The sequence below is a fragment of the Oncorhynchus keta genome, chromosome 22, assembly GCF_023373465.1.
Source record: "Oncorhynchus keta strain PuntledgeMale-10-30-2019 chromosome 22, Oket_V2, whole genome shotgun sequence".
In the NCBI taxonomy this organism is placed as follows: domain Eukaryota; kingdom Metazoa; phylum Chordata; class Actinopteri; order Salmoniformes; family Salmonidae; genus Oncorhynchus; species Oncorhynchus keta.
Genome location: NC_068442.1, coordinates 47,321,722 through 47,337,072, shown reverse-complemented (window position 1 = coordinate 47,337,072; position 15,351 = coordinate 47,321,722). Strand labels below are relative to the sequence as shown.

General features: G+C 41.1%; 1 protein-coding gene across 2 annotated transcripts in view; it reads left to right on the top strand.

The window, feature by feature from the left end:
• Positions 1 to 788: 788 nt before the first annotated feature.
• Positions 789 to 15,351, top strand: part of LOC118401571 (26S proteasome non-ATPase regulatory subunit 1) — a 62,900-nt gene continuing 48,337 nt past the window's right edge. Inside the window, exons 1-16 of one of the 2 annotated variants that reach the window (XM_035799197.2) lie at positions 789 to 969; positions 1,852 to 1,895; positions 2,156 to 2,229; positions 2,606 to 2,775; positions 3,037 to 3,245; positions 3,494 to 3,637; positions 4,167 to 4,393; positions 4,569 to 4,629; positions 4,744 to 4,869; positions 4,997 to 5,085; positions 5,656 to 5,734; positions 5,848 to 6,021; positions 7,654 to 7,765; positions 8,782 to 8,978; positions 11,776 to 11,871; positions 12,300 to 12,364. In XM_035799197.2, the coding sequence (XP_035655090.1) occupies positions 954 to 969; positions 1,852 to 1,895; positions 2,156 to 2,229; positions 2,606 to 2,775; positions 3,037 to 3,245; positions 3,494 to 3,637; positions 4,167 to 4,393; positions 4,569 to 4,629; positions 4,744 to 4,869; positions 4,997 to 5,085; positions 5,656 to 5,734; positions 5,848 to 6,021; positions 7,654 to 7,765; positions 8,782 to 8,978; positions 11,776 to 11,871; positions 12,300 to 12,364 (1,883 nt within the window). In that variant the 5' untranslated portion in view covers positions 789 to 953. Of the gene's footprint in view, positions 970 to 1,851; positions 1,896 to 2,155; positions 2,230 to 2,605; positions 2,776 to 3,036; positions 3,246 to 3,493; positions 3,638 to 4,166; positions 4,394 to 4,568; positions 4,630 to 4,740; positions 4,870 to 4,996; positions 5,086 to 5,655; positions 5,735 to 5,847; positions 6,022 to 7,653; positions 7,766 to 8,781; positions 8,979 to 11,775; positions 11,872 to 12,299; positions 12,365 to 15,351 lie in introns of both variants that reach the window. The other variant, XM_035799196.2, reaches the window with a different exon arrangement.

Below are 15,351 nucleotides of genomic sequence, written 5' to 3'. Positions count from 1 at the left end.
AGTATTTTGTTTTTATTGCTGCACTGCCGGAACTAGAAGCATACCCACAATAACATATGTTAAACACAAGTATGTGACCAATACAATTTGATTTAAAACTGTTGCTCTTCTCAAACTTCCTTTTCTACTTAATCCCCGCCGTCATAGACCTCTTGCTCCCATTCAAACCCCTGCTCAATTTCTCTACTGCTTTTGTTTTGTTTTCTCTTTCCTACTCCCTTCTCCATCACAATTGCCTACAATCTCTGACCCAGTCACAGCCGTGCCGACCCGCCGCCAGTTTGATTGTTTGCTTACTCCCTTTCAACCCGAAAGACTGATACGTAAAAGCAAAAGTGCTAGCGCCAGCACCGTACCAAGCGGATACTCCCTTCGTATAACCAAAGATCTCCAACCGACACAACTCCGATATTTATTATGTTATTTCTGTGTCCAAAATACCACAGTCGAATGCAGTTTCAAAGCTGTAATATTTTTTCTGTAAGGGGCGCTAGGGGGCAGAAAAACAACGTGTGTAGGACAGGTAAAATAACTGATTCATTCGAGACTGGCAGAATAGAAGCCGGTTTGTGGATAAAATTTAAAAAAATACTGAAATGATGTTTTAAATATTCTAGCTAAGAATACAAAATATACAGCCCATTACAATTATTTTATTCATCACTTTTCCTACCCCTATCCAAGAATCAGGATGAGATTAAATAATTGACAATGACGACGAGCTGTAATTTCATCAGGCACTATCTAGGTATACCTAACTATGGGTTTTTGGAAAGGGGGCTTTCATTATTGAACCAAATATATTTTTCAACAGACAAGTGTCCCGCTGTTGTGGACAACTGACACATCTACTGTACTTTCAAGGTGTTGATGTTTTATAATTTCATTGTCACTAACTGAAACGGTATAACCTGGGTTCGTGGAGTTAAGAGGGGGAGAATAAAGAACCAACCATGATAACGTCTGCCGGTAAGCAGTAACATACTAGCAAATGTCAGCGTTTTGTAAAAGATTGCTAACGGTAGCAAGCTAGCATCCATTGATTTAGCTGAGTCACATAGCTAACTGGCTAGCTAACTAGCTATCTACCCAGTTTACAGACTTTTAAAACTCACAGTTAGCTAATTTAGCTGCTGTACGTTAACACATGTTAGCTAATTACCTATGTGGCTGGATAACAACTTTGTTCCTATCATATTGTTTCATGTCTGTAGTCGCCATTAACGTTAGTCGTTGGACAATGACGTTAGCCAGATGGCTAGCTAACATTAGCTAGGAATTTACCGACCGCGTTGGTTAGCTGCTGACGTTACCTAGCTGTGCCCTGGCAAACTAACGTAGTTAGCTAGTTGATAATGTAATATTTTCATAGCCCGGTAAACGGGCGGCATGTAGACCAGCGGCTAGGATTTCTAGTCACTCCTGCTCCTAGTAGCAGTGTTGGGCCAGTAACCGAAAGGTAGCTGGGTCGAATCCCCGAGCCGACAACGTTTAAATCTGCCCCTGGTCAAACTCGGAAGGGAAAGGGGATACGGAGTCCAGTTATTAAATTGAAATGTGTCGATAAAGACATCTCTCTGATTTCCGAGGGGTTGGGTTAATTGCGGAAGACACATTTCAGTTGAATGTATTCAGTTATACAACTGACAAGATTTCCCCTTTTTCCCTTTCGAGTTTGACCTGTTTAAGCTTCACATTAAACTTTTCTATGTCAGTCATAAATGAGATTAACGTTTTCTGTCTAACCTAGCTAGCTAGCTACGTTACGTGCACTGAAGTGCATCAGGGTTTGCACACACATCAGGGTTTATCCATGATGTTGAAACTGACTACACATCATTTGATTTTTAGCTGGAATCATCTCACTGCTGGATGAGGAGGAGCCCCAACTCAAGGTATCATGAATTTAAGCTTGTTATCCAGTGAGAATACACCAGTGGTCACCAACCATGGACCTAGAGAAGACGAAAAGCCTTGTACAAGAACATTAAAGACCATAAGTAGCTAGTTAGTGGAAGCAGTCATTAGTGCTGGACAGTAGCTCTCCTGGACCATGTTTGGTGACCACTAACATTAATCATTGCCAAGTCAATAGGATTCTTGACTATTGTTTGCGTAAAGTGTCTTAACATTTGTAAAAAAAAATTGCTTGTAGGAGTTTGCTCTGCACAAGCTGAACTCCATTGTCAATGACTTCTGGGCTGAGATATCGGGATCTGTTGACAAAATGTAAGTTTTTAAACAAGGGGAAAAAGCCACATATTTTCATGGTTCAGTTTAAATTGGCAATATTTCACTTCTTGAGCAACCTGACCAAATTCACTTAACGTTCTGTTTTTGCTTATTTTAACTTTCGGTTTTGTACACCAGCTGCAAACAGCTGAAACAACAATATTTTTGGTTATGTAAAGTATTTTTCACAGCATTTTAGATGATACATTGATTCTCTACACTATAGCTAACTTAGTTTGTCACAAACTGAAATTAGGCAAACTATTTAGTTTAAGCAATCAGGAAATGGCGGCGCGATTTCTGCATAGTGCAACTTTAATTAGAATAAAGAAATTACTCAAGGGAGAGAAAAAAATGTGTTCTCTCCTCACAGCGAGGTCCTGTATGAAGATGAGACATTTCGGAGCAGGGCGTTTGCTGCCTTGGTGGCTTCCAAAGTGTTCTACCACCTCGGGGCGTTTGATGAGTCTTTGAACTACGCTCTGGGTGCAGGAGACCTTTTCAATGTCACAGACGACACTGAATATGTGGAGACCATTATCGGTGAGTGATGTCACAACTGCATGTTTTGGTATCCACAAGTACTCCATCTTAGTACTGACCTCAAGGGCTTGATGCTGATCCATAGGCTTACCTTTTTAGTTACATCACACATAGTCACCTCCAACAATGTTCAATTTATGTATACCTACTGTTGCTAATTTAGATATCAACACACTGATGCATGCCACTAATCATGGCAATTGATTATTCCACAGCGGTATACAGTAGTTCTTTGATGACCTCTGGTCTTTTTCCCCGTAGCCAAATGCATTGATCACTACACCAAGCAGCGGGTGGAGAACGCCGAGCTTCCTGAGGATGAGGAGAAGAAGAGCATCGACCCCCGGCTGGAGGGCATCGTCAACAAGATGTTCCTGCGTTGCCTGGGCGACCATAAGTACAAGCAGGCCATCGGCATTGCCTTGGAGACTCGACGCCTGGACATCTTCGAGAAGACTATCCTTGAATCGGTCAGTGGCTCCCGGGTCGTCTTCTGAACACACTCTGTTTTGGTTCCACAGATTGTTTAATTTGGCGCAACTTCTACTTAATGTAATAAATAAAAAATTAGCTTAATGAAAATCCACAGATCCACGACTTTTGGTTTCGCCTACATTTTACTTAAATGTTTTTGTTGTGGTTTAAAACAATAAAACATTCATTAACAACTTATATTTTATGTTGAGATCCTAACCCTCTTCCTTTTTGTCTTGTACAGAATGACGTTAGTGGCCTACTGGCCTACAGCCTGAAGGTCTGCATGTCACTAATGCAGAACAAGAAGTTCCGCAACGAGGTCCTCCGAGTGCTGGTCAAGCTCTACATGAATCTGGAGAAGCCTGACTTCATCAATGTTTGCCAGGTAACTGGGAGAAAGCACACTTCAAATTGGGCTCTGATTTTTAAAAATATCCATTCAGCTGCCTGCAGTTTGGTGGTGCGACGGTTATCTGATTTCACAATCTGAAACAGCACCATCCTGATCCAGTGGAATGACATAGTCATTCAATAGCGAATTTCTTAGAAAATAAACAGTCACGTGCACATGTTATTGTTAGGGGGGTGAGAAACTGCATAATGAAATGAAAAGATCCACTAAATATTGTTCACCTTAAATCTAATGATGCTTCTGTCTGAGGTGGATCTTTATCAGGTTGCATGTGCCCAAACCCACACGTGTTGCCAGCAGTCACTTTGATGAGGCTTGACTACAGACTATTTCTCTTCATTCCTCCTCACCCCACCTGAATATCTTTTCGATTACTGCAATTCAGCTTTTAGCTGCAAATATGTACAATATCAAATAAACCCATCTTACTAATACGAGGAAGGAACCACTTGACCACCATGCATCACACTCTGTCTCTCCTCCTTCTCTTTCTCCTCCACAGTGCCTGATCTTCCTGGACGACCCACAGGCGGTGAGCGACATCCTGGAGAAGCTGGTGAAGGAAGACAACCTGCTGATGGCCTACCAAATCTGCTTCGACCTGTATGAGAGTGCCAGCCAGCAGTTCCTCTCCTCCGTCATCCAGAACCTGCGCACCGTGGGCACGCCCATCCCCGCTGTGCCTGGCTCCACCAACACAGGCACTGTGCCCATCCCAGACAAAGACAGGTGCGTGAGGATGAGAGTGTAGTCACAGGGTGAGATGGGTAGGTTGGGGAAAGATGATGGGAAAATGTGAAGGAAATGTAGTAAGATCGGTGTAGGTGAATTATCTTGACACATCACAGGTAACCTGCTGTGATACAAAGTTGATTTAGCCTATATGTTTAAAAAAATGTCTCAGTGACGCTATGGAGACGGACGACAAGGCCAGCAGCTCCCCTGCAGGAAAAGCTGCAGACAGTGTGAGTAGCTCTACTTGGTGCTTCTTTATGGCCATGCAGAGAAGCTTTCAATTTTAAATAACTGTTCTTGTCACCCAAATTAATGGGTCTTCCCTTCCTCTGCTTGCATAGAAGGACGAGCCTAAGGACCAGAACGCGAAGATGATCAAAATTCTCAGTGGAGAAATGGCCATCGAATTTCATCTGCAGTTCCTCATCCGGAACAACAACACAGACTTAATGATTCTCAAGAACACAAAGGTAAAGGATGCCATTATGAGTATTAAACAGGCTATGTATTGCATGTTACATAGGCATATGACATGTACTGCATTATTAAAAAGGCTTTCACAATTATTTATGTTGTTGCTTTGTCTACCTAATCCAGGATGCAGTCCGAAATTCGGTGTGTCACACAGCCACGGTCATAGCCAACTCCTTCATGCATACGGGGACCACAAGTGACCAGTTCCTCAGGTATAGCCACTATACTATAACATCACCAGCTATAGCATAAACACATAGAGAATATCACTTTCTGTTTTGCCAGCACACTTCATAACATACCTTCCAGGAAGTCCTATTTATATATTAAAAAAATATCTATATTTATATTTCGTTGTGTTGGTGGTATTGTGGTACATTCTATTGGTGTGAGGCAGACCTGGCTTCTGAGTATTTTCAAATAATGTGGCTGAAATCAACTACTTCTACTGGAAGTATTTCAAATAATTCATATAAATAGCCTACTCTTATTTCCAAATGCATTATTTCAAATACTCCTAGGACCTGGGTTCAAATGCATCGGAGTACTTATTTGAATTTGTATATACTCTGTATTAAATAACATTTTCTAATAAATGCTTATACTTCCCAATTTTATTTCTAAATACATTCCAATATTCAACTGCTTATATTTTCTCCCCCAAATTTTTTAAATATTATTTAAATAATCAAAATAGTTTTTGGCTGAAGCCTGGTGTGGGTATATAAAGGGATAATGCTGTGTTTGGCTGTGTGATGAGATTTTATTCATTCTTTCAACAGAGAGAACTTGGAGTGGCTTGCAAGAGCCACCAACTGGGCCAAGTTCACAGCCACAGCCAGTCTTGGTGTCATTCACAAGGTAAACTTTATCTTAAACTATTTAAAACATAAAAGGATATATTTATTTATATATTTTTTATTTATTTATTTATTTAAAAAAAAAGTTTCACTGGATAATCTGGATATTTTCAGGGTCACGAGAAAGAGGCACTGCAGTTGATGGCCACTTATCTGCCCAAAGACACCTCACCCGGATCAGCCTACCAGGAGGGAGGTGGCCTGTATGCCCTCGGGCTAATCCACGCCAACCACGGGGGGGACATCATCGACTACCTGCTCAGTCAGCTCAAGAACGCCAGCAATGACGTGAGTGGCAACATGCAGACATGTCACATTTCCCTTAACCTGTTAGGCCGCCCCATCCCGGATCCGGGATTGTGACTACAGCCTCAAGCTCATTACCATAACGCAACATTAGCGATTTCTGAAAATGGCAAAATAAATGAAATAAATATGCCTGTCCTCAAGCTTATCCTTTTCTTAACAATCCTGTCGTCTCAGATTTTCAAAATATGCTTTAGAACCAGAGAAAATCAATAATTTGTGTAAGAGTGGTGATAGCTAGCGTAGCATTTAGCGTTAGCATTTAGCACGCAACATTCACAAAAACCAGCAAAGGGATCAAATAAAATAATTTACCTTTGAAGAACTTCAGATGTTTCAATGAGGAGACTCTCAGTTACATAGCAGATGTCCAGTTTTTCCTGAAAGATTCTTGTGTAGGACACAACGTTCCGTTTTGTTACTATGCATTTGGCTACCGAAACTAACCGAAAATTCAGTCACCTAAACGTCGAACTTTTTTCCGAATTAACTCCATAATATCGACTGAAACATGGAAAACGTTGTTTGAATCAATCCTCAAGGTGTTTTGTCATATATCTCTTCATTGAAATGCCAGTCCTAGAAGCGTGCATTCTTCTCTGATTCGGATGGAAAAATACTGGGACCTGACTTTTGCGCACCAATTTCCACGCAGACACCATGCGGGACACTTGGTAATTGTAGGCTCTTATGGCCAATCTTCCAATGATATGCCTACAAATACGTCACAATGCTGCAGACACCTGGGGAAACGATAGGAAGTGTCCGTTCATTCCTGTGGCATTCACAGCCATATAAGGAGATCATGGAAAACGTGCCTTCAGAAATCCTGTTGATTTCCTGGTCACTCAAACATCTTGGTTTTGCCTGTAGATATTGTTCTATGGCACTCACAGTGAAAATCTTTGCAGTTCTGGAAACGTCAGAGTGTCTTCTTTCCAAAACTATCAATTCCAAGCATAGTCGAGCATCTTTTCGTGACAAAATATTGCGCTAAAAACGGGCACGTCTTTTTATCCAAAAATGAAATACTGCCCCTAGAGTTCTAACAGGTTTTAATCAATTCCAAATCAACCCATATCCCACCCCTTTGGCTACTTAGATTTGATCGGATGTGTGTGTAAAGGCATCTGCATGATACCCAGCCGAAACAGTTCAGAAGAGTTTGTGCTTATATTATAAACAATTTGACACGTTTTAATTTTTTTACTTGAGAAATACTGAATCAAACATTTTTGATGTACAATTGCGCGACTAAGATCTCCTCTGCAAAAACATGAAAATTAATTTCTTGAATTGATTTCTTGTTCTCTTCGATGAATTCTGACTTATGAGGAAGTGTCTACTGGCTACAGCATCTCAAGATGGACAAACTGTACGATTGGCACTTTTTTCATGTTTTTCAAGCGAAGGTCTTTTTTAAGGGAGTAAGCAAACACGCTCGTTCGGTTCCGGCTAGGCACCAGTCAAACTGACGCATGCTGATGCATTAAGCAATACGGAAATAATTCCAACGAAGCCCATCAGGGGGATATCAGTTCACATTTGAGTTGAAATCAAAGTTATATTCGTGTCTGTGATGACTGTTTTGGTTTGCTTTGTTTCCTTCCGCAGATTGTCCGTCACGGGGGAGGTCTAGGCCTGGGATTGGCTGCTTTGGGTACAGCCAGGCAGGATGTGTACGATCTGCTCAAGTCTAACCTGTACCAGGACGACGCAGTCACAGGTACACAACCCTGAACAGACAGTGAGGCATTTGGTGCTAGTCGAGTTCAAATTTAGCCAACTATTATACACTGAACAAAAATATAAAAGCAACCATTTAAAAGGTTTTACTGAGTTATAGTTCCTATAAGGAAATCAGTAAATTGAAATAAATTTGGTAGGTCCTAATCTATGGATTTCACACGACTGGGAGTACGGATACGTAAAATAAAATGGTAGGGGTGTGGATCAGGAAACAGGTCGGGATCATGCCGTGCGACAAATCTCCTTTGCGTGTAGTTCATCAGGCTGATTTGTGGAATGTTGTCCCACTCCTCTTCAATGGCTGGGTGAAGTTTCTGGATATTGGTGGGAACTGGAACATGCTGTTGTACATGTTGATCCAGAGCATCCCAAACATGCTCAATGAGCGACATGTCTGAGTATGCAGGACATGGAAGAACTGGGACATATTCAGCTTCCAGGAATTGTGTACAGATCCTTTGCGACATGGGACTGTGCATTATCATGTTGAAACATGACGTGATGGTGGCAGATGAATGACATGACAATAGGTCATGGTATCGCTGTCCGCTCGAATTTCCATCGATAAAATGGAATTGTGTTTGTTGTCCTTAGATTATGCCGCCTGCCCATACCGTAACCCCACCGCCACCATTGGGGCACTCTGTTCACAACCGTGACCTCAGCAAACCGCTCGCCCACACGACACCATGCATATGGTCACGGTTGCATATGGAATATTTCTGTGATCTTTTATTTCAGCTCATGAAACATGGGATCAACACGTTTTATATTTTTGTTCATTATATCTCTGTAGCCCTTAGAGTTAATAAAAACATCTTGACATATCTGTTGATATACACTATGCTTGCAACAAACTGCATTGCTTGTGCAATTTACAAGAGATCAGTGATACTAGCAAAATCAACTCTGTGCTGCCAGTTGTTCAGATTTAGAAAGGACTTTTCTTTGGTGCCATTATGCGGTGCTCATGTTTTTACCCTCTGTTCACAGGCGAGGCAGCAGGACTGGCCCTGGGGCTCGTCATGCTGGGCTCCAAGTCTGCTCAGGCCATCGAGGACATGGTGGGCTACGCCCAGGAGACTCAGCACGAGAAGATCCTGCGCGGCCTGGCCGTGGGCATCGCCATGGTGATGTACGGACGCATGGAGGAGGCAGACACGCTCATCGAGAGCCTCTGCAGGGACAAGGTAACGATGGGACTTGGAAATGCATGTACTAGGACTGACCCCATTTATTTTGTTTGGTCGTTAGGCTGTTTGATCAATATTTCTTTAGTCAAGCAGTCTAGTTTTTTTTTCTTTTTCATTTGATTCACGCTGGTTTCAGTGGACTAATCCATTGTGGAGTCCACTGGGTCATCACTCTAAGATGTGAAATTGTATATGGTTATATTATGTAAAAATAATAGTGCATCACTACTACAGCTAATATACTGTGTAAATAATGCTCTTTATCCCGTGTTGGATATGGTCGCTGTCTGTGGTTCTGAAACATAATCTTCAGTGCGCCATAGAATTGGCATCTTTCCCTACGTTGCTATGTGCATAATGGCAAAATTTACCAGCATATTGCGAACAATTCCTTAAACCTATTCGACAAGGATTAGATTTACATTCATTCGTTCATGCCATTGCGCAGAATGAGACATGAAATGCAATCAAGCATTTTTTGTTTTAAAATGTAATGACAAAGGGAGCTTTGAATAATTAGCCTAAACAATAAACTGCAATTAATGAATGCATGCAATAGTCTGCTGTAATAAAGACTTAGATGTGTGTGTGGATAGATAGATAGATGTGTGTGTATATAGGTATGTGTGTATGTATATTATATATGTTTTTCCCCGGTAGAACAGTACATTTAATTAGTGTTTACACTGTTCCAAATGGTTAAAAAAAATTATATTCTCACCCAACGCTTGCACCTATACCCTCCTGAATCTCCAGTAGTTTCCACAACTAGGTCATATGTCTTCCACACATCTGACTTCCCCTTTCCCTCCTGAGCAACCAGTAAACATTCACCCTTTTTGAGTTTCTTTTTCACGTCCTCCGCATTCGTTTTGCAGTCAACATTACTGTGTTCGGAGTTTGTTATAACCAATTTATTGATGTGATTATGATAGGCTATAGGTCAGGCCCTATTGGTCACGTGCATGCTATGATTACATGTAGGGCTGGGCGATATGACGATATATATCGTGTGACGATAGAAAAACGTTTATCGTTTCATATTATGCTCTATCGTTTATTTAGTTGTCGCAAATCGCACTTTTTGCGGTAATGTTTTCCGTCAATTGGACGACGCTTTGCGTGAAATTTGCAACACAAACAAATGTGGAGGAGAGTGAACGTGACACGGAGCTCATACCTAAAAGAGGGGCTACTTCGGTTGCATGGTCTCTGTTTGGATATGAAAAGTCTGACACGGACCAGAAAACCGTCCTCTGCTAAATATTCCGCAGGCCGGCCCCGACAACAGGCTCAAACGCCACTAACCTCCTTTACCACCTACGCAAGAATCATGTGAAACATTTCGGAGAGAGTCTACGGATGAGAAGTACAGTTGAGTGCTCAAAACAAACCCTCGACTCAGACGTTGCAAGAGGCTTTTGGCCGCGGCACAGCATATGGCAAAGAACCACGAAGATGGAAGGAGATAACAGCTGCCGTTACAACTAACATCTGCAAAGGCGTGGCCCTAATTTACACGGTGGAGAAACGGGGGTTTCGTGAGTTGGTGCTAACACTCGACCCAAGGTACCAACCGAATGCAAATTGATATGTGACACGTATTAATGCCAAAATAACATGCAATACAGGCAAGCCCCCCCCCCCCACACAAAATATGTATATATTAGGCCTATATTTATTTTGTGCGCAACTATTTACCTTTTTTAGATTTTGTTAAATACTTAATTTAACATTTGCACAAAGGTTCTAAATAAAAGACAAATAATCAAATATGAGTAAGTACCTTTTTATTGTTGAGTTAGTTCAAAATGTAACAAGAAATAGGCCTTTACGTGTGGGCATTTTATGTAGACTGTTCATTGAATTTACAGAAAATGTGCTATCGTGATATGTATCGTTATCGTGATATGCATCGTTATCGGGATGTGAGATTTTGACCATATCGCCCAGCTCTAATGACATGTTTCACATAAAGAGAGCAAGAGGCAGTGCGATTAAACACTTACTGTGGTGCCTTTTCGCTGGAGTAGGGAGGAGAGACAACGTCTACCAGTCACACAGGCACTCGCTGTCACTTGTTTTAACACTTGAGTAATTTGTGTCTAACTATTTAATCAAACCAGATGCTTATGTAGACAAGCTCAGTGCGTATGTAGTTGATTTTATTCAACTACGTAATATGGGAAAAATATCTTTAAACATTTTGATCAATCGATTGGTTGAAAGAACAGGACAACTCTCGGGCGACCCAAAAAAAAAATTCGGGACCACCCTAACACACACACTAGTTCGCTATGCCTGCCGTGGGGATGGGTTCCGCTATGCGTTGTAGGGTGCGGAAACTCACCTCATCCCCTACTACCAATATATTGACCTTCATTCCTTTAATTCCTTGGCTATGCAACCATGACTGTTAACCTTGTTGCCTATTGTGGGTGTTTTTTATTTCTTCCAGACTGTAGTCATCCGTTTCAATTTACTGCGACAATGACTACCTGTCCTGAACCGTAGTATGAGTGATGCATGCAGTACCCATACTTAAATGTGTTATTTGTCAAATAAGAGTTATACCTTTTGTTGACCATCGTTTCCATGACTACCTACTAGGGTTGCAAAATCTGGGAACTTTCAATAAATTCCCTGGTTTTCCAGAAATCCCGATTTCCTGCTTATTCCCTCCTGATTACGGGAATTTTCCAACTGGGATTTCGGGAATACCAGAATGTTGCAACCTTACTGCTGCAGACTCTTCTCTTAGCTAAGCCTCTGTGTTCCACCACTGTGTTTGTAGGACCCCATCCTGCGCCGCTCAGGAATGTACACAGTGGGCATGGCCTACTGTGGCTCCGGGAACAACAAGGCCATCAGACGCCTGCTGCATGTGGCTGTAAGTATTCTCCTTCCTCACGCAAAACACGGACGACCAGGAATCAGAGTAGGGATAGTCCAGCTGTGAAGTATTGGAATTGGGAGTATGGTTATGACAGACCATAGTATACCTCACAGTAAATTAAAATGTGTTGGTATGTTAAACGCCATAATGAAATACATTCCTGGGTAGCCCTGGTGGATTCATTAATGTTACTGGGGCAGATGGTTGAGTTGGTATTCATACAGATGGCAGCCTGCACAAGCTAAAGATGTTGTGATACAAGAGCTTTTTATGAACAAGTATACACTTCCCCAAATCTTTGATATCTGGGCAGATTGGGAGTTTGGTGTTTGGGCAGGAAAATGGTTATTAGTAGCTGTTATCTCATTGCCCTACTGTATTTTTTTTCTTCTGCTATTAATACATTGTTCTCTACCTGTCAGGTAAGCGACGTGAACGATGATGTCAGAAGGGCAGCGGTGGAGTCCATTGGATTCATCATGTTCAGGTAAGGCCTTATTCAACCCTGTATCCCCTATGTAATCCCTTTTCCGCCCAGCAGAGGTCCCCCTACTTTCAGCCTCTTGGTCCACTGCTAGTCTCTTAGCCCAAGCTAACTGATCAATCAGCTCCTACATGTATACACAAAGACTGCATTCCTCTCATAGCCCGGGCATCATTTCCAAATGATTTTGGAGTATGTCCTCAGATGGGTGTTGTTGGCAGTTTATGTAGCCTCCCTCCCCTCATCCTGATCGTTAAAACAAACAGTGAGAGAGATTTCTTCCGCCTAGACCTTAGACAAATAGATGGGGCTTTTCCACTCCTGATTGCCACCGGGGCTGTTACCCATCTTTGGCCCTGAGGTTAACCCACATTTCTATGTTTTCCACATCAAGAATTTGGGTTTTCGCAAGTTCTCACCAAAGCCTGTGGAATTTTCACCCCTGAAGAATTTGTTGTCTGAACACTGTTTGGGGGTTTTAAGTAACCAAGGGCATACAGTAGGGTTAACCTTTACCCCAGATGGAGCTTTGGGCTAATTTGCGTTTTCTTATACACTGAATTGTTTATGTAAGCGCTAGTGCTGGGCGATATGGCCAAAATATCATATCATTGTATTTATTTATTTATTTTTAAAAAATAAGAAAATTATGTATGATGGTATTTGACACTATTTTTGTTTTTAAGTAAAGACATTTCTAAATGTGCTTTATAAATAGTGCATGACCTCAGGGTGGTAACGCATACATTCTAAGTGATTTCAACGGGTCTCCATTCTGATTTTTTGTTTTTTACTGTTCAATTCAACTTCAACCCAAACTATTTTGGGGGCATTTTCATAAATTTCTGCATTTTCTGCGTTCATTTGAGTATTTCCACACTGCCATGTGGGGCTGCACGACATGGGCAAACAATCTAAACCTTATTTTGAATCAAATGTTAATTGTTTCTAGGGGACCCTTTAATCTTTGGCTACATTGTCTGTTTTCTGCTTCATGTAGCTAGCATATATTAATGCCTCTTGTATTCCTCTTTGATGTGGACGGTACTGTTGCACAAACAACATGCTGATTTAGGTCTACACCACCACTGGTATTATCAGGCTGTATAATTAATTATGTTTGCTCTGACTCGGTACATTTATTAGCTAGCTCCCTAGTGATTAGCATTAGCGGCTAACAATATTTTGGCCCAACTGGATTTATATGAAGAAGCAAAGTGAAAACAGCGTTGTTGTCATCAACATTGTTGCATGTGCTGCATTGACCATGCAGAGAGAACGCGAGTGTCTCATTTTCTAGGAACAACAAATGCGCTCCTTGAGTGACGGGGGGCTAGGTCTGTGTGGAAGGGCAGCATGGAGAGAGATGACTCCAATAGCAAAGTAAACTATAAAAATGGACGTTTAACACCGCGTATCACATTTAACAAACCAAACAATAAAATACAGTTTTAGAAGGTAAAGTAAAAACCCAAACATGTCCGTGCATTAATACACGGTATAGCGCCCACCCCTAGTAAGCGCCAAGTTTGGGCTCAGAATGCCTCAGAAATTCAAAATTGTTGAATTGAAGTAATAAACAGGATGCATAATTGCTATTTGAATGAAAGGAAATAGAATAGAATTAATGGAAATTCAAATGCCTCTTCGATATTAGGAGTAGTCTATACAAATACACAGCTTGTACAGAACATCAACTATGTCGTTATTTATATGTATGTAAATACAATTTAAACAATTTTTTGATTTTCAAGAAACTCAATTCATGCTCAAGGAAAACAAAACCTATGTGCTAATATTCTAAGCTATTATATTTCATTATTCACTTAGACCTGCTCAGATACTTTGGAAAATAGTACGTTTTTGGGCTGGATGTGTCAGTTTGTAGTTCATACATGCATAATCTATAAGTACATTTACTGTCTTACCTCAATTAGCCACCAAATCCCTAGGTTAAAAATGACTGTTTTCTAGAAGCTGTGTGATGCCATTTTCCCTACCTTTACCCCCATGTGGGGGTTTGAGTGACAGCTAGCAAGACACAGTAGAGCGAGAGAGCAATGATGTGGTGCTCATATCTGCACATTTGTGACGTAGTATGCAATTTTCAGGGACTACCTTTTGGCTCGGGCACTACTTTCAAAAGTACCAGAGAATATCTGTAAAGGTCCAATGCAGTTGTTTCTATCTCAATATCAAATCATTTCTGGGTAACAATTAACTGCAATATGTAACTTTTTGGGTGACCTGACCAAATTTTCATAGAAAAGTGAGTTATAGATCTACTGCGTCTAAGACTTGCTTTCAGATCTGTTCTATGTGCACTATTTCTATGCTTCCCATTGTTTTTTTTTGTTGTTTTTTTTGCATTGAACAATCGGTTTAGTACACCAGCTTCAAACGGCTGAAAATACAATATTTTGGGTTGGGTATTTCACAGCGGTTTAGATGGTACAATGATTCTCTACGTTACATTTTCCTTGTTTTGTCACACGAACTGAAATTTTGCGAACTAAGAATTTTAGCAACCAGGAAATGGCGTAGCAATTTCTTCATGTGGCACCTTTTTTTTTGAGTACCTTACTGTGATTGTTTTTACGTTTTAAATGTTCACAAAATAGCTTCTTAGCAAAGACCAATTTTTCATTCAAGAATTTTAGGTCTGTCTGGGAGTGATCTGCGTGGGGATAGGAAAACGATCTGTTATTGCCAGAGGTTTGGAACTCTTTCTTATTGGTCTGTTAACTAATTAACACCTGGTGATGTCACTAGGCAGGCCAAAACTCCATCGCTCTGTAGTGTGATAGATGCGCGCTGCTGTGTGTGTGTTTACGCAATTCCACAGAGTGCCATAAGTCAGTTGGCAGCCACAGATCGATAAGCAGGATGTTTGCCACTTCCTCTGTCCTTTCAGACCTTATTTACTTTTCACAATGAAAGAATGTCTTTTCAAACAGCTCTTACGCCCTTTTAGTGTGTCATAATTTTCA